The sequence below is a fragment of the Bombina bombina genome, chromosome 3 (genome assembly GCF_027579735.1).
Source record: "Bombina bombina isolate aBomBom1 chromosome 3, aBomBom1.pri, whole genome shotgun sequence".
Lineage (NCBI taxonomy): Eukaryota > Metazoa > Chordata > Amphibia > Anura > Bombinatoridae > Bombina > Bombina bombina.
In genome coordinates, this window is record NC_069501.1 from 1,137,633,300 (window position 1) to 1,137,657,039 (window position 23,740).

General features: G+C 40.9%; 1 protein-coding gene across 1 annotated transcript in view; it reads left to right on the plus strand.

Annotated features, from left to right (window-relative positions):
* The window catches only part of ZDHHC20 (zinc finger DHHC-type palmitoyltransferase 20), a 241,653-nt gene that overhangs the window by 207,227 nt on the left and 10,686 nt on the right, over positions 1 to 23,740 (plus strand). Inside the window, exons 9-12 of the mRNA XM_053708517.1 lie at positions 9,964 to 10,090; positions 12,148 to 12,240; positions 12,722 to 12,840; positions 18,981 to 19,059. Of these exons, the coding sequence (XP_053564492.1) occupies positions 9,964 to 10,090; positions 12,148 to 12,240; positions 12,722 to 12,840; positions 18,981 to 19,018 (377 nt within the window). The 3' untranslated portion in view covers positions 19,019 to 19,059. The remainder of the gene's footprint in view (positions 1 to 9,963; positions 10,091 to 12,147; positions 12,241 to 12,721; positions 12,841 to 18,980; positions 19,060 to 23,740) is intronic.

Sequence of the window (23,740 nt, forward strand, 5' to 3'; positions counted from 1 at the left end):
AATTACAGCTCATTCTACTAGAGCTGTGGCTTCCACTTGGGCCTTTAAGAATGAGGCCTCTGTTGAACAGATTTGCAAGGCTGCAACTTGGTCTTCGCTTCATACTTTTTCCAAATTTTACAAATTTGACACTTTTGCTTCTTCGGAGGCTATTTTTGGGAGAAAGGTTCTTCAGGCAGTGGTTCCTTCTGTATAATGAGCCTGCCTATCCCTCCCGTCATCCGTGTACTTTTGCTTTGGTATTGGTATCCCAGAAGTAATGATGACCCGTGGACTGATCACACATAACAGAAGAAAACATAATTTATGCTTACCTGATAAATTCCTTTCTTCTGTTGTGTGATCAGTCCACGGCCCGCCCTGTTTTTTAAGGCAGGTAAATATTTTTTAAATTATACTCCAGTCACCACTTCACCCTTGGTTTCTCCTTTCTCGTTGATTCTTGGTCGAATGACTGGGAGTGACGTAGAGGGGAGGAGCTATATGCAGCTCTGCTGGGTGAATCCTCTTGCATTTCCTGTTGGGGAGGAGTTATATCCCAGAAGTAATGATGACCCGTGGACTGATCACACAACAGAAGAAAGGAATTTATCAGGTAAGCATAAATTATGTTTTTCGTCCCTTTCGGAGAAACGGACCAGCCCCAAGTGCTACGTCCTCTAAGCAAGAGGGTAATACTTCTCAAGCCAAGCCAGCCTGGAGGCCAATGCAAGGCTGGAACAAAGGAAAGCAGGCCAAGAAACCTGCCACTGCTACCAAGACAGCATGAGATGTTGGCCCCCGATCCGGGACCGGATCTGGTGGGGGGCAGACTCTCTCTCTTCGCTCAGGCTTGGGCAAGAGATGTTCTGGATCCTTGGGCACTAGAATTAGTCTCCCAAGGTTATCTTCTGGAATTCAAGGGGCTTCCCCCAAGGGGGAGGTTCCACAGGTCTGAGGGAACATTCAGACCAATCTTAGATCTCAAGATCCTAAACAAGTTTCTCAAGGTTCCATCGTTCAAAATGGAAACCATTCGAACAATTCTTCCTTCCATCCAGGAAGGTCAATTCATGACCACGGTGGATTTAAAGGATGCGTATCTACATATTCCTATCCACAAGGAACATCATCGGTTCCTAAGGTTCGCATTCCTGGACAAGCATTACCAGTTTGTGGCACTTCCGTTCGGATTAGCCACTGCTCCAAGAATTTTCACAAAGGTACTAGGGTCCCTTCTAGCGGTGCTAAGACCAAGGGGCATTGCAGTAGTACCTTACTTGGACGACATTCTGATTCAAGCGTCGTCCCTTCCACAAGCAAAGGCTCACACGGACATTGTCCTGGCCTTTCTCAGATCTCACGGGTGGAAAGTGAACGTAGAAAAAAGTTCGCTATCTCCGTCAACAAGGGTTCCCTTCTTGGGAACAATAATAGACTCCTTAGAAATGAGGATTTTTCTGACAGAGGCCAGAAAATCAAAACTTCTAAACTCTTGTCAAATACTTCTTTCCGTTCCTCTTCCTTCCATAGCGCAGTGCATGGAAGTAATAGGTTTGATGGTAGCGGCAATGGACATAGTTCCTTTTGCGCGAATTCATCTAAGACCATTACAACTGTGCATGCTCAGTCAGTGGAATGGGTACTATACAGACTTGTCTCCGACGATACAAGTAGATCAGAGGACCAGAGATTCACTCCGTTGGTGGCTGTCCCTGGACAACCTGTCACAGGGGATGAGCTTCCGCAGACCAGAGTGGGTCATTGTCACGACCGACGCCAGTCTGGTGGGCTGGGGCGCGGTCTGGGGACCCCTGAAAGCTCAGGGTCTTTGGTCTCGGGAAGAATCTCTTCTCCCGATAAATATTCTGGAACTGAGAGCGATATTCAATGCTCTCAAGGCTTGGCCTCAGCTAGCAAAGGCCAAGTTCATACGGTTTCAATCAGACAACATGACGACTGTTGCGTACATCAACCATCAGGGGGGAACAAGGAGTTCCCTGGCGATGGAAGAAGTGACCAAAATCATTCAATGGGCGGAGACTCACTCCTGCCACTTGTCTGCAATCCACATCCCAGGAGTGGAAAATTGGGAAGCGGATTTTCTGAGTCGTCAGACATTTCATCCGGGGGAGTGGGAACTCCATCCAGAAATCTTTGCCCAAATTACTCAATTGTGGGGCATTCCAGACATGGATCTGATGGCCTCTCGTCAGAACTTCAAGGTTCCTTGCTACGGGTCCAGATCCAGGGATCCCAAGGCGACTCTAGTAGATGCACTAGTAGCACCTTGGACCTTCAAACTAGCTTATGTATTCCCGCCGTTTCCTCTCATCCCCAGGCTGGTAGCCAGGATCAATCAGGAGAGGGCATTGGTGATCTTGATAGCTCCTGCGTGGCCACGCAGGACTTGGTATGCAGACCTGGTGAATATGTCATCGGCTCCACCATGGAAGCTACCTTTGAGACGAGACCTTCTTGTTCAAGGTCCGTTCGAACATCCGAATCTGGTCTCACTCCAACTGACTGCTTGGAGATTGAACGCTTGATCTTATCAAAGCGAGGGTTCTCAGATTCTGTCATTGATACTCTTGTTCAGGCCAGAAAGCCTGTAACTAGAAAATTCTACCACAAAATATGGAAAAAATATATCTGTTGGTGTGAATCTAAAGGATTCCCTTGGGACAAGGTAAAAATTCCTAAGATTCTATCCTTTCTTCAAGAAGGTTTGGAGAAAGGATTATCTGCAAGTTCTTTGAAGGGACAGATTTCTGCCTTGTCTGTGTTACTTCACAAAAAGCTGGCAGCTGTGCCAGATGTTCAAGCCTTTGTTCAGGCTCTGGTTAGAATCAAGCCTGTTTACAAACATTTGACTCCTCCTTGGAGTCTCAATTTAGTTCTTTCAGTTCTTCAGGGGGTTCCGTTTGAACCCTTACATTCCGTTGATATTAAGTTATTATCTTGGAAAGTTTTGTTTTTGGTTGCAATTTCTTCTGCTAGAAGAGTTTCAGAATTATCTACTCTGCAGTGTTCTCCTCCTTATCTGGTGTTCCATGCAGATAAGGTGGTTTTACGTACTAAACCTGGTTTTCTTCCGAAAGTTGTTTCTAACAAAAACATTAACCAGGAGATAGTCGTGCCTTCTTTGTGTCCGAATCCAGTTTCAAAGAAGGAACGTTTGTTGCACAATTTGGATGTAGTTCGTGCTCTAAAATTCTATTTAGATGCTACAAAGGATTTTAGACAAACATCTTCTTTGTTTGTTGTTTATTCTGGTAAAAGGAGAGGTCAAAAAGCAACTTCTACCTCTCTCTCTTTTTGGATTAAAAGCATCATCAGATTGGCTTACGAGACTGCCGGACGGCAGCCTCCTGAAAGAATCACAGCTCATTCTACTAGGGCTGTGGCTTCCACATGGGCCTTCAAGAACGAGGCTTCTGTTGATCAGATATGTAAGGCAGCGACTTGGTCTTCACTGCACACTTTTACGAAATTTTACAAATTTGATACTTTTGCTTCTTCTGAGGCTATTTTTGGGAGAAAGGTTTTGCAAGCCGTGGTGCCTTCCATCTAGGTGACCTGATTTGCTCCCTCCCTTCATCCGTGTCCTAAAGCTTTGGTATTGGTTCCCACAAGTAAGGATGACGCCGTGGACCGGACACACCTATGTTGGAGAAAACAGAATTTATGTTTACCTGATAAATTACTTTCTCCAACGGTGTGTCCGGTCCACGGCCCGCCCTGGTTTTTTAATCAGGTCTGATAATTTATTTTCTTTAACTACAGTCACCACGGTATCATATGATTTCTCCTATGCAAATATTCCTCCTTTACGTCGGTCGAATGACTGGGGAAGGCGGAGCCTAGGAGGGATCATGTGACCAGCTTTGCTGGGCTCTTTGCCATTTCCTGTTGGGGAGGAGAATATCCCACAAGTAAGGATGACGCCGTGGACCGGACACACCGTTGGAGAAAGTAATTTATCAGGTAAACATAAATTCTGTTTTTTTTGAGGACGTGTGGCGTACGTCCTTGGTCGTTAAGGGGTTAAATAACCAGGTATCCTAAATCTATACTATAGCGTTCAGCTGTATTTTTGTCTAAAGCCAATGGCTGCATATTTACAACAGCGGTATCTTTATATAACAAATAAGCAGCAGCTGTATTAACTGGGAAGGTAGCAGGAAAAAAGGTGTGCATTAGTCTATATAATATAAATTAGTTTAATAATCTAAAGTTACGGCGCTTCTTACAAAATATGCACTCAAGTACCTAATGATTGTCTCACCTGAGTCACAGGCTGAACTCGAAAGATAGCAGTATCACTGGTAATACTATTACAAGTAGCAATATACAGCTACTGTTTGTTGTACAATTACTATCAAGCTTGAGCTAAATATTCTAACTAAATATAAGAGTGTTATTAAACAAACTGGATAACTATAGTAGTAACAACTAAATTAACATCAAATCTTTGTAAATGCTGCCAATAATATAAGGAATACAAGCAAACTGACAGCTTATCTCCAGCTGCTACCAACGCTCTGTTCGCAATGCCATACACCATATTTTTGTTTTTTCAAACACGCTGAAGTATCATTTCTATGATAACATCAAACTTATGCTACTATATTGATACCACTCTAGTATAAGTAAAAAATTATCGATCCAGTAAATCTTTGTTTATTACAATATAGCAATTTAAAGGTGCATTACCTCAGAAATCAAAGGAGACTAATATTAAAGTCGTACTCTAATACAAAGTAAGTCCAATAAGTGCATACAGAGTACACATAAATAAGTCTCAAATATCTGAAAGGTAACAACATAAATCCCTTGAAATTATTAATTTGTAATAACACATAACCAGGGAATCTATAATTCAAAAAGGTCTTATGACATGATTTCAAACCTATAAAGAAACCGAAGGCAGAATTTTACTTTTGTAACTTTCTATTGCACATAATAGAGAACCTGCTGCTTTTCCCATATATATCAAGCACACTTGCATATTAAATTAAAGCATATTAGAAATAATACTAATGGTGCAGTGCTAAAGATATACAGTTTATGCATAGCCAAGTAAATCTTTTTATCTGACACTAAGAGCCAATGCTATAACTAAGCTTCACATGGATTCTAAATCCAGTATAAGATAAATTGACATACAATCATGGGGCATTACCCCTGCACATCTTAGCAGGAAATTCCCCAGTTGTACTAAGGCTAAGAGCACTAATAAAGTATAACACATAAATATAAAACAGTATTGGATTACTATTTGGTCCCCAGGATACCTGTATCTTAAAAACATACATGAACTAATACAAGTCAATACATAGGAGAAGTGTTTTTAATAACTGTGGGCAGCAGAACTACACTAACATTTGCTGTCTTTTAATAAAAATTAAATAAAAGTTATTTTTTATTATTTTCTGCATCATACTTGAACCTATTATTACATTATTAGTGCATAGAAGCATACTTTTCGGACACACTCACTAACAGTGAGTTATGTCTTTCTAGTTATACTTTATTATAATGCTTACGCACTGCTCCTTAAAGTGAACTACTACATATATATATATGAATATACATTCACTTTGACAAGGCACTTAAGGATAGACTTAAAGCCTTTGATTTATATCTTTGTTTCTATTTTTTGCTAAACAAATTGTTGCAGCTTCAGTCTGCATTGATTTGTCAGACAAAAAAATAGTCATGGAATCAATTCTGAACCCCAAAAAAGGCACATGGGTCTAAGGAGGAGTTGAGTTTTTTGAAAGATTTATTGTTATCAACCGTGATTCTGAAGCAACTCAAGAACCATCTGAGTGTGAGAAACAGACAGATGATAAGAAGCAGCCTGAACCAAAATGTCATCCAATATTTTGTTCAGGCTGCTAAGTACAATCTTTCTTTGGTACTATAAAGAGATTTGGAAGAGATTAATTCTAAACTTGGAACTGGAGTCATCACTCCCATTAGTTCCAGATCTCTCACACAAGTCAAAAAAGCTTGGGCCTTTTAAAGGACCTCGAGTCGGGCTTTAAATGAAAACTTATTCTATACCCCTGGGTAATGATCTGCATGAACATATCTCTTCCAATCCTCTAAAAAGAGACTTACTGTGCCCCATCAGAGACTGATCTGGAGTGGGGGCCGCACCTTTATGCTGTCTTGGGAGCTGGGGAAGAATTCCTGGACTGTTTGCTTTTGGACCAAAAAGAGTTAGACTTCCATGAGGCTCTGAAATAGCCAGACCTCTAGGCAAAGGGGGAATCTTTCTGAGCCTTAGATTGCCTAAAGGTATGAAATCGCCCAGCAGTTCTAAGCTTGCCCTTATATTTTTTTTTTATCCAAGGGCAGAAAAGTTCCCTTACCCCCAGGGTTTGTGGCAATAATAGCACCCAGTGCATGCCAAAACAGAGTTTTACCCTGCAAAAGGAGAGAAAGCAGTCTGCGTTTGGAAACGATATCCGCAGACCAAAACTTGAACCACAAGGCTTGCCTAGCAAAAAAAGGTAATGCAGCATTCTTAGCATTAATGCAAATCATTTCCACTGCTTCATCACAAATAAAGGAATGTGCTGTTTTTAGGAGATTAATACAGTCCTGAATCTCATCCATAGTGGTTTTTACATTTTGAGAGATTATTACACCAAACAGCAGTGGAAGCAGTTTTATATCTAATGAATCCTTAAGAGGAACTATCCTCCAAAGGAATAGTGGTACACCTGGCCAAAGTGGTAATAGCAATGTCCACCTTAGGAATAGTTTCCTAGATCTCTGTATTAACAGAAGGGAGAGGAGACCTAGATTTAAATTTGGTAGGTGGCACAAAAGTAATACCTGGCTTCTGCCATTCCTTAGAAATAATTTCAGAAACAGGAAATGAGGCTCTGAGAGACTATCCTCAGAATAAGATACCTCAGAGTCAGAGACACCCCTTTCATAAAGTGCTAACTCATAGTGGCTACTCCTAAGAGAAGTCCTGATAAGCCAAAAAAGGACCACCTTCAAATCCTTGAAAACATCTGTGCTTAATAGCTGGAGGTAAGCACGCAAAAACCTTAAATAGCAGAGTGAATATAATCCTTACATTTTGAAGAAATTTCAGATGAACTCTCCTGGGAGCAACTCTGGGAGCAACCATTGCACACTCTGAAGCGGAAAATACAAAGAGGGAGAAGCGTTCTTGACAGAGCTGACAGTCTAATAAAATTAATAATGAGGGTATAGTGTATTAAAAATATACAAATGGTAAATATAATAAAATTATTCTGCATTTAATATGATCTATAAGTAGAACAAAGTATAGAAGATGCCGGCATCAAAACAATTGTGTACAAACAAACTGAATAAAAACAATAAAACTACTGTAAAGGCACAAAATATGTTCCACAAGTGTGAAACTTAAATGGAGCTGGGCTTGAATAGTTGAGTCTCTGCTCGACGCAATATCTCAGGTGTGGAACAAATGGGTAAAGGATAGTAACCCTATAGCTATAGGTTAGAGACAGTTTGTGATATCTGAATGAAAGAGATGGATTATAATGTGTAGGTACCTTTACCATGCGATAAGACGCTTAACTTCAATAATCTGATGTCGTTGTTCAATCATGTGAGTCCTCCCGGTCACGTGACTTTCCAGTTTACTTCTATTATCAAATTTGTTTCATTCTCTTGGTATCATTTGTTAAAGGAACAACAATGCAGTACTGGTTTCTAACTGAACACATGGGTGAGCCAATGACAATAGGTATATATAGAAAATAATGAAGAGTGCACTCGCCAGGACTTTTCAGAAGTTTAATTCCAATATGTGAATGTTTTCGGGGAATTAGCCCCTTCTTCAGACATACAAAAATACAATATGTACAATGTATGTCTGAAGAAGGGGCTAATCCCCCGAAAACGTTCACATATTGGAATTAAACTTCTGAAAAGTCCTGGCGAGTGCACTCTTCATTATTTTCTATTTACTTATCTGCTGCACCCTGGGCATTGGAATTGGATTTCTGGATTGCTTGTCTATCTTGAACTTTTATATATTTATATGTATACAGCCACCAATCAGCAGCTATAACCTAGGTTCTTTGCTGATCCTGAGCTTTCCTAGATAAACCTTTCAGCAAAGGATAACAAGAGAAGGAAGCAAATTAAATAATAGCAGTAAATTGGATAGTTGTTTAAAATTGTATTCTCTGTCCAAATCATGAAAGTCTAACATAAGTTACTGTTCAAATAAGCACTGGGAAAAAAAAACAGTAAAAAGGCTTACATAGCAAATTTGAAGCCAAGCACTGATGATGCCTTACGACCACCACCAGTCTTGAGAGCCTTCCTACGCACTGAGAATGTTACAACACAACAACAGGAAAGGATTATAACACAGAGGCTTGCAAAAAGCGCGCTAATAAACAGTTAACTTTTAGAGCACCTGCACTACCGGTGAGTGCTAAAGGTAACAAGCAGACATTTAGCTTAGGTGAAGAAAAACATACTGTGCATAGCTCAAAAGCGACTACTGAGCTCGCCAAGCCAACCACTCTAAATGTAAAACAATAGTAACCTCAAAACACATTTAAAAAATGTGACAAAAACTTCTATAAACTGCTAGTAAGAGGTGTATGGGGTATAAATATGTCCCCAGACTGTGAAGCACGTGATAGCTGATGAGCTATATAGGTGCAGGTACTTACCTCTCAGCACCTCCATCCACTGTGCTTACCTCAGCTGCAGAAACTTGCTTCCAGTAGACAAGTACATCCTAGGCAGTGCAAGTACGATGCCAAGGGTCTAAGTTAGTAACAGTATCTCAACCCAGGGGATTGGTGGACAAGTCTACATTTCACCTGGGAGACCTCTAACATTTCTTCATTGAGAAAATACATTTCACTGCCTGGCTGATTACTTCTTGTCTGCCCCTCTGAACGACAGGTTGCTGCAGGGAGGATTTGAACCTCAGATCGGTTAGACGAGGATCCAATTTCAAACCATGAGTAGATCTTGCACTTCATTCCTCCTCAAGGAGGCAAAATAAAATGACTGAGGATCATGGGAAGTGGGAGGAATGTAATGTTCTGGTGTGTTGGGGTGTCTTTTGCCTCCTCCTAGTGGTCAGGAGAGAAATATTCCCACATGTGATGACTTGTAGACTCTCACCATCTGATGAAGGAAAATATAAACAGCGCTCAAGTGGCTTTTCAAGGGGTTTGCCCCTAGTCTGCAAAACAATGCAGATTTTGCTAACCAACAGACGGTTTAAATGCTTTTAAAATATTTATATTCTAAGCATATATTTTGTAATGCAGTGATTACATTTCTGTTGCATAAAAAAATTACTTTGTCATTTAAAGTGATAGTAAATCCTAGCATTTTTTAAACGCTAAGATTTACCAGTGGAACAAATAAAGGGGACTTTCAGTCATGGAGTATAAAATACTTCATACTGAAAGTTCCTTTATTTGTCTGAAGCGTTTCCCGCTGAGCACCTCAGGCAGCCCACCGCAGAACGCTATTTTGCTGTGAGGTGATCTTAGCCAATAGCGTGCTAACTATCCGGCGTGGCGCCAGCTGGCTATTGTTTGAGCTGGAAACGTCCCCTCACAGCAAAATAGCGTTCTGCTGTGGGCTGCCTGAGGAGCTTGGTGCGGCGAATGAAGAATGGAAGGAATTCAAATATTCTACCAACTATTCAATCCTTCTAATAGCAGGAGGTATATAGGTAAGTGTTAGGTAAGTGTTCACAGGGGCCGAAATATGTTGTATCTGAACACAGATGGTTTCTCAAATTGGCTAAAAATGTTTTGTTTGTTTGTTTTTCTGGGTACAAATATTACTCAAGTATATCTTCTACAAAATCAGATTACAGACTTGATCAATTACAAGTCTGCTAAGAGTATTTGTGTACCTAATAATGTATATATTTATTTTTGTATTGTTTTTACAGTGTTTTAATTAACTACATCTCTAATTTAGAGGCTTTTCGGGCTCCTTCATTTCGAACTGGGCCAGAAAAAAATGGCTTTTCTCTTGGTTTCAGCAAGAATTTAAGAGAAGTTTTTGGTGAACAAAAGAAGTATTGGTTATTGCCCATTTTCACAAGGTACTGTCAGCGCATTTTCATTAACATTATATAAACTAATGGTTAACAAAAGTCTATTTAACTTAGAAGCCAGGTGAATACACTTAAAGGGACGTAAAATGCGAAATTTGTATTTAATGATTTAGATAAAGCATACAATTTTACTTTCCAATGTACTTTGGTTATCATTTTTGATTCATTGTCTTGGTATCCTTTATTAAAGGAGCAGCAGTCCACTACTTGGAGCTAGCTGAACACATCGGTAAACCAATGACAAGAAGCATATTATGTGCAGCCACCAATCAGCAGTTAACTCGCACCCCATGAGGTGCATGCCTTTCAACTAAAGATACTAAGAGAATGAAGCAAATTAGATAATAGAAGTAAAGTAAAATGGAAAGTGGTTTAAAATTGTATGATCTATGTGAATCTCAAAAGAAAAAAAAATGTGGTTTCATATCCCTTTAAGAAACAGGATAAACTGTCTAGTAGCTAGGTATGGGTATGTGAGCCTAAAGAACGCAGATGTAAGTAAATGTATATTATAGGTGCTCTGAGCCTGACCATCCAGCATTTGTCACACTTTAAACCAAGAGCTCTCTTGTTATAAAACAGATTTTACTAATCTATACTAATGATTATTTCTCTAGCTGTACGATCTCTATTATAGGGACATTGTAATGCAAAATGATATGCTGCATTATAACATGTTTTTTTGCATTGCTGACCCTAACCCCTTTAACAGGGGTCAACACTTAGGTTAAGTCTCACTCTGGAGCTCCACGCTTTGCAGCTCCCAAGCAGAAAATAGCTGGTGATTGGCAGAGCCGTGCCGCTATTGATTGGCTGATGGCTGTAAACATTAAGGCTTACAAGTTGTTTAGGGTGAGTAAAGCAAATGTTACATACATACCAATATGCAATTTTTGCTCTAGAATGTCCCTTTTCATTTATAAAAGGTAATGTGTTCAACAGCATTATAATCCATTAAAGGGCCACTAAAGTCAAAATAATTTTTTAATTATTCCAATAAAGCATGCAATTTAACCCCTTCCTGCCGGGACCTATTTGTCTACATCGGAACTTTGTTCCAATGTAAACAAACAAGTAAAAATTGAAATCACACAATCGTTCATGCCATTGCGTGATTTCAATAATGGGAACGGGGTCAGGGGGAGTGCCTATGATGCTACAAAATGTTACCACCCTAGAAGACAAGTCCCTCTCTCAATAAAAGATATTCATTTTGTTTGCATAGTCAGGTGATTACTGTGGTAACAGTTAACACCTTGCAAGAAAAAAAGTGCTTTTATTTCTGTACTGCACAATGGGGCCCTCTAATCTATATTATAACCCCCAAAAGCCTGTGTGGGCCCCTATTTCACATGTGGCTACCAATGATGACAATTTAGTAAGGTGATCACAGTAATGTGAGTGGTCACTTGGCCATTTTCAGTATTATTTACTAAAATCTAGGAACACATTTTAAAGATTTTGCCGCAGCTATCACATATGCCATGATTTATAAATGCAATAATGGTATATTGCAAATCTGCTGGGCCTACTGAATTTGACTTACAATAGGGTTGAAATCTAGGTAGGAAAAAAACTCAAAATTGGCTCAGCACTGGGGTGAAAAAAAGGCTTGGCAGCAAAAGGGTTAATATTATATTATGTACAGTAAAACAACTTTGCAATATACTTTCATTATTTGTTTTGCACCCTTTTGTGTAATTTAGCTCAGAAAATAGAGGATTTTCTAATTCTCAGAACTTGAAACGCACCCTGCTGACTTATCAAGGCTAACCCTGCTACACATCTGCCACTAATTGGCTTTAACTGATAAGGGCAGCAAAACATTGTGCATTATACTAATGTTAAGGAGGATAGTGGCTAGAAACGTTAAGACTTAGCTGATATGTTTTTGTTTTATAGCAACACAATAGAAATGTCTTGTAACTACAAGGTGGAATGTTATGATACAGCACATAAGTTGTGTTCTGGTTTAGGTGATGTCATCTTTCTAGCATTATTAAATACATTTGCACTAATTAACAAACTCATTCTGTGCTTTACAGTTTGGGTGATGGTTGTTCCTTTCCAACTCGCCTTGTGATAGGGGATTTAGAACAAAATAATGCTGCCTTGAGCCAAAGTGATTCTGCCAAACAGTAAGTTTACTTTTCCTTTGCATCATAAAATAGTATTCTATTCAAACACATCTTTACATGCAAAGTTCTAACTATAAAATGTGTGTTGTTAAGGAGAGGTCAGTCCTTAAACTATGGTTACTTTTTTCTTAACTCTCTCATGGGCTTGATTCTCTAAAGCTACTCTGTTACTGCTGCAAGGTCTTTCAAACAATTTTAGAAAGGCAAAATTTAGCTTAAAAACTTGTCATCTCACTATAGAGGGAGCATTAACACAAGAAACGTCACAGAAAGGTCAAATCTTTTATCAGAAGCTAATTAAAGTGTATTCAAAATATGCTTCTAGTCAAATCTGACTTTTGTCACTTGTAGCATGTTCCAACCTCTCTCTATCACCTTTATATTGCTATTTGTAATTAGATAACACGTGGCTTTTGTACACTTATGTTCTATTTATTTATTTATTTGTAAAAATAAAATTGTAACATCTGTGTATTTGTAGCTCTGGGCCAAATCAGCAGTTCCCTGCAAGACCTCTTAGTGAATCACAGAATCGATTGCTGGGGAGCGATAATCAGTGGATTGACAGCAATTCAGCAACTGAGGAACACACGGAGAGAGGTACAGTGAATAATTCTAAAAACCTTACTTCTAGAGTTCTAATCTGTAATCTTGTAATCTGGCCCTTTGTGTTTTTATTTTCCAGTAATCAGCACTATATACCTATAAGCCATTGTAACATTGGTAACAGTGAGCTGACAATACATAAAGTCTCAGGAATAAGTGTCGGGGTCATATAAGACCTGATGTAGTTATACTGTGTAGCCCTTACTAGGGAATTTGACTTTGTTACTGAAACTGGGGAGAATATTAAGTGATATCTGTGATTTCTGTTTAAAACCGTTTGTGTTTTCTCCAACATAGGTGTGTCCGGTCCACGGCGTCATCCTTACTTGTGGGATATTCTCTTCCCCAACAGGAAATGGCAAAGAGCCCAGCAAAGCTGGTCACATGATCCCTCCTAGGCTCCGCCTACCCCAGTCATTCTCTTTGCCGTTGTACAGGCAACATCTCCACGGAGATGGCTTAGAGTTTTTTAGTGTTTAACTGTAGTTTTTATTATTCAATCAAGAGTTTGTTATTTTAAAATAGTGCTGGTATGTACTATTTACTCTGAAACAGAAAAGAGATGAAGATTTCTGTTTGTATGAGGAAAATGATTTTAGCAACCGTTACTAAAATCCATGGCTGTTCCACACAGGACTGTTGAGAGGAATTAACTTCAGTTGGGGGAACAGTGAGCAGTCTTTTGCTGCTTGAGGTATGACACATTCTAACAAGACGATGTAATGCTGGAAGCTGTCATTTTCCCTATGGGATCCGGTAAGCCATGTTTATTCAGAAAGTAAATAAGGGCTTCACAAGGGCTTATTAAGACTGTAGACTTTTTCTGGGCTAAATCGATTCATATATTACACATATTTAGCCTTGAGGAATCATTTAATCTGGGTATTTTGATAAAATAATATCGGCAGGCACTGTTTTAGACACCTTATTCTTTAGGGGCTTTCCCTAATCATAGGCAGAGCCTCATTTTCGCGCCGGTATTGCGCACTTGTTTTTGAGAGGCATGACATGCAGTCGCATGTGTGAGGAGCTCTGATACATAGAAAAGACTTTTTGAAGGCGTCATTTGGTATCGTATTCCCCTTTGGGCTTGGTTGGGTCTCAGCAAAGCAGATACCAGGGACTGTAAAGGGGTTAAAGTTAAAAACGGCTCCGGTTCCGTTATTTTGAGGGTTAAAGCTTCCAAATTTGGTGTGCAATACTTTTAAGGCTTTAAGACACTGTGGTGAAATTTTGGTGAACAATTCCTTCATACTTTTTCGCAATTGCAGTAATAAAGTGTGTTCAGTTTAAAATTTAAAGTGACAGTAACGGTTTTATTTTAAAAGGTTTTTTGTACTTTGTTATCAAGTTTATGCCTGTTTAACATGTCTGAACTACCAGATAGACTGTGTTCTGAATGTGGGGAAGCCAGGGTTCCTTCTCATTTAAATAAATGTGATTTATGTGACACTGAAAATGATGCCCAAGATGATTCCTCAAGTGAGGGGAGTAAGCATGGTACTGCATCATTCCCTCCTTCGTCTACACGAGTCTTGCCCACTCAGGAGGCCCCTAGTACATCTAGCGCGCCAATACTCCTTACTATGCAACAATCAACGGCTGTAATGGATAATTCTATCAAAAACATTTTAGCCAAAATGCCCACTTATCAGCGTAAGCGCGACTGCTCTGTTTTAGATACTGAAGAGCATGAGGACGCTGATGATAATGGTTCTGAAATGCCCCTACACCAGTCTGAGGGGGCCAGGGAGGTTTTGTCTGAGGGAGAAATTTCAGATTCAGGGAAAATTTCTCAACAAGCTGAACCCGATGTGATTACATTTAAATTTAAGTTGGAACATCTCCGCGCTCTGCTTAAGGAGGTATTATCCACTCTGGATGATTGTGAGAATTTGATCATCCCAGAGAAACTATGTAAAATGGACAAGTTCCTAGACGTCCCGGGGCTCCCAGAAGCTTTTCCTATACCCAAGCGGGTGGCGGACATTGTAAATAAAGAATGGGAAAGGCCCGGTATACCTTTCGTCCCTCCCCCCATATTTAAAAAATTGTTTCCTATGGTCGACCCCAGAAAGGACTTATGGCAGACAGTCCCCAAGGTCGAGGGAGCGGTTTCTACTTTAAACAAACGCACCACTATACCCATAGAAGATAGTTGTGCTTTCAAAGATCCTATGGATAAAAAATTAGAAGGTTTGCTTAAAAAGATGTTTGTTCAGCAAGGTTACCTTCTACAACCAATTTCATGCATTGTCCCTGTCACTACAGCCGCGTGTTTCTGGTTCGATGAACTAGTTAAGGCGATCGATAGTGATTCTCCTCCTTATGAGGAGATTATGGACAGAATCCGTGCTCTCAAATTGGCTAATTCTTTCACCCTAGACGCCACTTTGCAATTGGCTAGGTTAGCGGCGAAAAATTCTGGGTTTGCTATTGTGGCGCGCAGAGCGCTTTGGTTGAAATCTTGGTCAGCGGATGCGTCTTCCAAGAACAAACTACTTAACATTCCTTTCAAGGGGAAAACGCTGTTTGGCCCTGACTTGAAAGAGATTATCTCTGATATCTCTGGGGGTAAGGGCCACGCCCTTCCTCAGGATAGGTCTTTCAAGGCCAAAAATAAACCTAATTTTCGTCCCTTTCGTAGAAACGGACCAGCCCCAAGTGCTACGTCCTCTAAACAAGAGGGTAATACTTCTCAAGCCAAGCCAGCCTGGAGACCAATGCAAGGCTGGAACAAGGGAAAGCAGGCCAAGAAACCTGCCACTGCTACCAAGACAGCATGAAATGTTGGCCCCCGATCCGGGACCGGATCTGGTGGGGGGCAGACTCTCTCTCTTCGCTCAGGCTTGGGCAAGAGATGTTCTGGATCCTTGGGCACTAGAAATAGTCTCCCAAGGTTATCTTCTGGAATTCAAGGGACTTCCCCCAAGGGGGAGGTTCCACAGGTCTCAATTGTCTTCAGACCACATAAAAAGACAGGCATTCTTACATTGTGTAGAAGACCTGCTAAAAATGGGAGTAATTCATCCTGTTCCATTAGGAGAACAAGGGATGGGGTTCTACTCCAATCTGTTCATAGTTCCCAAAAAAGAGGGAACGTTCAGACCAATCTTGGATCTCAAGATCTTAAACAAGTTTCTCAAGGTTCCATCGTTCAAAATGGAAACCATTCGAACAATTCTTCCTTCCATCCAGGAAGGTCAATTCATGACCACGGTGGATTTAAAGGATGCGTATCTACATATTCCTATCCACAAGGAACATCATCGGTTCCTAAGGTTCGCATTCCTGGACAAGCATTACCAGTTCGTGGCGCTTCCTTTCGGATTAGCCACTGCTCCAAGGATTTTCACAAAGGTACTAGGGTCCCTTCTAGCGGTGCTAAGACCAAGGGGCATTGCAGTAGTACCTTACTTGGACGACATTCTGATTCAAGCGTCGTCCCTTCCTCAAGCAAAGGCTCACACGGACATAGTCCTGGCCTTTCTCAGATCTCACGGATGGAAAGTGAACGTGGAAAAGAGTTCTCTATCTCCGTCGACAAGGGTTCCCTTCTTGGGAACAATAATAGACTCCTTAGAAATGAGGATTTTTCTGACAGAGGCCAGAAAATCAAAACTTCTAAACTCTTGTCGGACACTTCTTTCCGTTCCTCTTCCTTCCATAGCGCAGTGCATGGAAGTAATAGGTTTGATGGTAGCGGCAATGGACATAGTTCCTTTTGCGCGCATTCATCTAAGACCATTACAACTGTGCATGCTCAGTCAGTGGAATGGGGACTATACAGACTTGTCTCCGAAGATACAAGTAAATCAGAGGACCAGAGACTCACTCCGCTGGTGGCTGTCCCTGGACAACCTGTCACAAGGGATGACCTTCCGCAGACCAGAGTGGGTCATTGTCACGACCGACGCCAGTCTGATGGGCTGGGGCGCGGTCTGGGGATCCCTGAAAGCTCAGGGTCTTTGGTCTCGGGAAGAATCTCTTCTACCGATAAATATTCTGGAACTGAGAGCGATATTCAATGCTCTCAAGGCTTGGCCTCAGCTAGCGAAGGCCAAGTTCATACGGTTTCAATCAGACAACATGACGACTGTTGCGTACATCAACCATCAGGGGGGAACAAGGAGTTCCCTGGCGATGGAAGAAGTGACCAAAATCATTCAGTGGGCGGAGACTCGCTCCTGCCACCTGTCTGCAATCCACATCCCAGGAGTGGAAAATTGGGAAGCGGATTTTCTGAGTCGTCAGACATTGCATCCGGGGGAGTGGGAACTCCATCCGGAAATCTTTGCCCAAATCACTCAACTGTGGGGCATTCCAGACATGGATCTGATGGCCTCTCGTCAGAACTTCAAGGTTCCTTGCTACGGGTCCAGATCCAGGGATCCCAAGGCGACGCTAGTAGATGCACTAGTAGCACCTTGGACCTTCAAACTAGCTTATGTATTCCCGCCGTTTCCTCTCATCCCCAGGCTGGTAGCCAGGATCCATCAGGAGAGGGCGTCGGTGATCTTGATAGCTCCTGCGTGGCCACGCAGGACTTGGTATGCAGATCTGGTGAATATGTCATCGGCTCCACCATGGAAGCTACCTTTGAGACGAGACCTTCTTGTTCAAGGTCCGTTCGTACATCCGAATCTGGTCTCACTCCAGCTGACTGCTTGGAGATTGAACGCTTGATTTTATCAAAACGAGGGTTCTCAGATTCTGTTATTGATACTCTTGTTCAGGCCAGAAAGCCTGTAACTAGAAAAATTTACCACAAAATATGGAAAAAATATATCTGTTGGTGTGAATCTAAAGGATTCCCCTGGGACAAGGTAAAGATTCCTAAGATTCTATCTTTTCTCCAAGAAGGATTGGAGAAAGGGTTATCTGCAAGTTCCTTGAAGGGACAGATTTCTGCCTTGTCTGTTACTTCACAAAAAGCTGGCAGCTGTGCCAGATGTTCAAGCCTTTGTTCAGGCTCTGGTTAGAATCAAGCCTGTTTACAAACCTTTGACTCCTCCTTGGAGTCTCAACTTAGTTCTTTCAGTTCTTCAGGGGGTTCCGTTTGAACCCTTACATTCCGTTGATATTAAGTTATTATCTTGGAAAGTTTTGTTTTTGGTTGCAATTTCTTCTGCTAGAAGAGTTTCAGAATTATCTGCTCTGCAGTGTTCTCCTCCTTATCTGGTGTTCCATGCAGATAAGGTGGTTTTACGTACTAAACCTGGTTTTCTTCCGAAAGTTGTTTCTAACAAAAACATTAACCAGGAGATAGTCGTGCCTTCTTTGTGTCCGAAACCTGTTTCGAAGAAGGAGCGTTTGTTGCACAATTTGGATGTTGTTCGCGCTCTAAAATTCTATTTAGATGCTACAAAGGATTTTAGACAAACATCTTCCTTGTTTGTTGTTTATTCTGGTAAAAGGAGAGGTCAAAAAGCAACTTCTACCTCTCTCTCTTTTTGGATTAAAAGCATCATCAGATTGGCTTACGAGACTGCCGGACGGCAGCCTCCTGAAAGAATCACAGCTCATTCCACTAGGGCTGTGGCTTCCACATGGGCCTTCAAGAACGAGGCTTCTGTTGATCAGATATGTAGGGCAGCGACTTGGTCTTCACTGCACACTTTTACCAAATTTTACAAGTTTGATACTTTTGCTTCTTCTGAGGCTGTTTTTGGGAGAAAGGTTTTGCAAGCCGTGGTGCCTTCCATTTAGGTGACCTGATTTGCTCCCTCCCTTCATCCGTGTCCTAAAGCTTTGGTATTGGTTCCCACAAGTAAGGATGACGCCGTGGACCGGACACACCTATGTTGGAGAAAACAGAATTTATGTTTACCTGATAAATTACTTTCTCCAACGGTGTGTCCGGTCCACGGCCCGCCCTGGTTTTTTAATCAGGTCTGATAATTTATTTTCTTTAACTACAGTCACCACGGTATCATATGGTTTCTCCTATGCAAATATTCCTCCTTAACGTCGGTCGAATGACTGGGAAGAGAATATCCCACAAGTAAGGATGACGCCGTGGACCGGACACACCGTTGGAGAAAGTAATTTATCAGGTAAACATAAATTCTGTTTTTCCTTGATCAATAATAGTATCTGGGCTGTTTAGTGATTTTTCTTTCTGTATATTATAGGTGCTAAAAGCCATGTTTCAGTACTGATGGAAAGCTGATTGGTTTTACAGCCATAAAACCTCTGCATAGGGGATTATAGGTAAGACAAAGACTATGTAAAAAAAAGTATATATCCTTTTTGTTAGCAAATTTCTCTCATGTTCTTTTGTGTTTCTACCCAAAACCTTTTATTGCAGTCGGCCTTTAGAACGATCCACTCTAACTAAATGCTTATTCTTTTTTGTGGGGAAACGTTTGTGTTCTCTGCATCACAGTGTCTGTTAAACATCATATACTTTTGCAGGGATTGAACACAAAGGGTAACATATGTAGTATAATAAACACTATTGCACTAGTCTATTAATCAGATATATAAGGGTAGAAAGAAAAAGTCCACTCCAGAGCAACAATGCATTGTTGGGAGCTAACTGAACACATTTGGTGAGCCAGTGACAAGATGAATTAGAAGCTGTATATGTTGCATCCCTGTCAGCAGCGTAGAGAAGCCAGTTGTCACAGTGAGGCGTGATGTGGGCGGAGCTGTGCTTGCAAGAACACGATTGTGCTGAATTATAAAAAAGGAACATTTTAAATGTGTGATCACTTTAGAATAGCGGTTTCCTAACCTGTCCTCAGGCCTCCCTAACAAGCCAGATTTTCTGGATTACCTTGGGTGAGAGCAGGTTAATAACCATCAGCTGATTATTTCACCTGACCTCCAGTTCAGATATCCTGAAAATGTGGCCTGTTAGGGGGAGGCATGAGGTTTGAGAAGCCTGGTTTAGAACAGGAGTCGTGGGGTATAATGAATAGATTATAATGTAACACTTTATTACATATTTACCACTGAACATTCTTGAATAATAAAATGCAGTTTATAATTGTACTGTCATGTCCCTTTAAATATATTTTTAATTTCATATGATTAAATCATTAAAAAGGTTTTTGTTTCTGTACTTAATTTCTACGTAGAGTTTAAAATGTTTTAAAAGGACAGTCTACCTAAAAAAAAAGTTCCTACTTATTTAGATGTTTGCAACGATTAGTACTGCAAACAGTATCCCAGTGTGGATCGATATATAGTGTGTAATTTAAAAAATCCTTAGTAGGTCATCTTCAGGCATTTTGAGATGGCCACCTGAACCCTCCTACCCTGACATCATCTTGATCTTGTACACATTGTCCACAAACTATAACAAGTCGATATTGCATGGTCCTGCGATTTGCGCATGCACAATGCGCCGTCTATGCTCAAGGGGGCTTTTTCAGTTAAGAACTGCAGTATTCTAAAAATCAGGCGCTAATGGAGAGAGTATTATTATCTTTTAACTGATTGCATTCTAGGTGTAAAAAGTAGAAAGAAGTGTACTTATTATTAAGTAATCAACAGTTGCCAGTGAGTATGACTTCATCTATCACAGTAGTGCTCCTATCTGCATCTGCGGCCGGTCACTGAAGACAAAGTCCGATGTAAACAATGTAAAGTGATGGCACACACAATAAAAGTAACTCTAAAACACCAGCGGGTAATACTTTATTAACCCATTAGCTAGGCAATGCAATGCAGCATATAGCTCAATAGCCGGACAGATAGCTCAGCATGCTAAGGCACTGTGGCTGAGCTCTGTAGCAACCCAAGGGTTGTAGGTTCGATCCCCGGCAAGGTCCACTCAGCCTTTCATCCTTCCAAGGTTGTTAAAATTAGCAGCGCCTTGAGACCCTTACAGGTGATTAGCCGCGCTTTACAAGTACCCAATACATACATCTATGGCAGTGAAGTAGTTAATTTACAAACTGTGTCAGCTCTCTGCCATTAGGAAAGTGGCATTTGCTAACACTTGGCATCTGTAGGGTGTAGTACTATTACTTAAACTGTCACTGCTCTTGTAAAAAAAAATTGCCCTGTACAGTAAACAGAAAGATTTCTTCAGACTTCAGAAAATTCCTCAGTGACTCCTGCATTCAGAAGCTTTGCACCAGGCTGGAGTTACCTGGCATTCCCTGACAATTTGTCACTTTAAGCTTTTTGTTCGTACAGTAAGGAGGCTGCGGTCATAGAAGTGCTCTCTATTAATATCCCTGACTTATTTGTGGGCAACAAGCAATCCACTGATTACTGTACGAACAAAAATTACCCGCTGGTGTTTTAGAGTTACTTTTATTGTGTGTGCCATCACTTTACATTATTTACATCGGACTTTGTCTCAAGTGACCGGCCGCAGAGATAGGAGCACTACTGTGATAGATGCAGTCATACTCACTGGCAACTGCTCAGTACTTAATAATATGTGGTATGACTCAGAGAACACTTCTTTCTACTTTTTACACCTAGAATGCAATCAGTTAAAAGATAATAATCCTCTCTCCATTAGCGCCTGATTTTTAGAATACTACAGTTCCTAACTGAAAAAGCCCTGTTGAGCATAACCAGCGCATGCGCAAATTGCGGAACCGTGCAATATCGACTTGTTACAGTTTGTGGACAATGTGTACAAGATCAGGATGATGTCGGGGTAGGAGGGCTCAGGCGGCCATCTCAAAACGGCTGAAGATGAACTAGTAAGTATTTTTACTTACACACTATAAATCGATCCACATTGGGATACTGTTTGCAGTACTAATCTTTGCAAACATTATCTAAGTAGGAACATTTATTTCCTAAGATATGGAGAGTCCACAAAGTCATCGATTACTAGTGGGCAGTAGGAGGAGGCAAAGAGCACCACAGCAAAGCTGTTTAGTGTCACTCCCCTACCCATAATCCCCAGTCATTCTCTTTGCCTCTGTTAAATGGAGCAGGTGAAGTTTGGTGTCTGAAGAAAATTGGATTTATATTCGCAACAAGCAAGATTTTGGGTATAGCTGTATATATACTGTACGTCAATCTCTTCAGTAGAATAGTGGTGGCTTTAAAGCAGTTAAGAACTTGTAAGGTGGGCCTTGCTGCGTTTTCCTAATATATTGCTGCCCTAGTATAGAAAGCCAGAGTAAGTTTACTCTGTTCTCTCTTTTTTTCTAAAGGTCTCTGTGAGGAGTATGTGTCCTCTCATACCTTGTGAGCTGTCTCCCTGCCGGACAGCCTGATTGCAGGTAAGTGCATCTTGTCTTCTAGGTAATGGAGGCTTGCACTTAGCAACAGTATAACTGCAATTAATTTTGGGGACATATTTATCCTTTATCAGGGATTATATTTGGCAGGATGCAGGCACTAATGTGACAGAGACTAAGGGGTTAATTTTTCTTGGATAAGGGAAAGATTAATCTATTGTTTGGATGGCTCAGTTTATTGGGGTTTGTGTGAAATAGTTAGTGGTTCTAACAGGTTTTTCTGGCCTATCTCCCTTAGAAGAGAATGCTTCTTAGCGGTTTTATTATTTACTGACACGGAGCATAAAAGCCGTTGTAGAAACGCGTGCTTTTGTGTATGGCACAGTTTTCTTTCGGCTGGTCATGTGACTCATCTGCGCTTCCGCTCTATACTATAGAGATCGGAGCGGCGGTTCACGTAGGAGCTGATTTTGGAGTCTCTTGATAGTTTCTTCAAGTGAGAACAGTTTGGAGCTATGATTTTCTCATAAATGGTCAGGTAGGAGCACCTCAGCTAGCTTGAGGTGTAGAGGTGATCCTTATCAGAGGATATTTTTATTTGTCTTAAAATTAAAACGTCTTTCTTAAAGTGACAGATTTATTATTTATTACTTAATTTTATCTGTTTGGGGCAATGTCTGACACGGAGCAGGAATCTGCTATAATGAATTCATGTCTATTGTGCTTAGAGGCACAAATTGTTTCCCCTATGCAATTTTGTTTCTCTTGTATTAAGAGGACATTACAATGAAGAGATAAAGTTCTTTTTGCTGAGCCTAATGTCTCTCAGGATGATGCTGTTAATGTAATACCACAGCTTTCTCCTGTTACGTCCCAAGCCTCTATGGCGTCACATATAGTGCCCTCCAGCTCCTCTCAGCCTCCTGGAGGTGTCTATTTGCTAGAAGATATTGCTGTACAGGTATCTTCTGCGGTATCTGCTGCATTATCTGCTTTTCCCATGCTAAAGGGAAAATGCAAGAGGAAAATTAGAGAGATAGTAAGGTTTCTGTTCCGTCGTCTGCTACTCAGGTTGCCCTTTCTCATAAGTCTGATGAGGATACTTCGGTAGCCTCTGAGGGTGAAATCTCAGATTCGGACAATATAATTCCTTCATCTGATGCTGAAGTAGTATCCTTTAGATTTAAGCTTGAACAACTTTTTGCATTGTTAAAGGAGGTTTTGGCTACTTTGGACGACTCCGACCTGCCTGTTGTCAACCCTAAGAAATCAAGTAAACTTAATAAATACTTTGATGTTCCTTCCTCTGTGGAAGTGTTTCCTGTTCCAGACCGTGCTATGGAGATTATTGCGCAGGAATGGGAGAGGCCAGGGATACCTTTTTTCCCCGCCTCATGTTTTTAAAAAGATGTTTCCTGTTGCTGACTCCATTAAAGATTCTTGGCGTATGGTGCCTAAAGTAGAAGGGGCCATTTCTACTCTGACTAAGAGAACTACTATTCCTATAGAGGATAGCTGCTCTTTTAAGGATCCAATGGACAAAAAGCTGTAAGCTTATTTGAAGAAAATGTATGTTCATCAAGGTCTTCAATGGCAAGCTGCAGTTTATATTGCCACTGTGCCTAGTTCAGCATCTTATTGGTTTGATGCCTTGTCTGATTCTCTTCAAGTAGAGGCTCCTTTGGAGGAGATCCAAGACAGGATTAAGGCTCTCAAGCTATCCAACTCCTTTA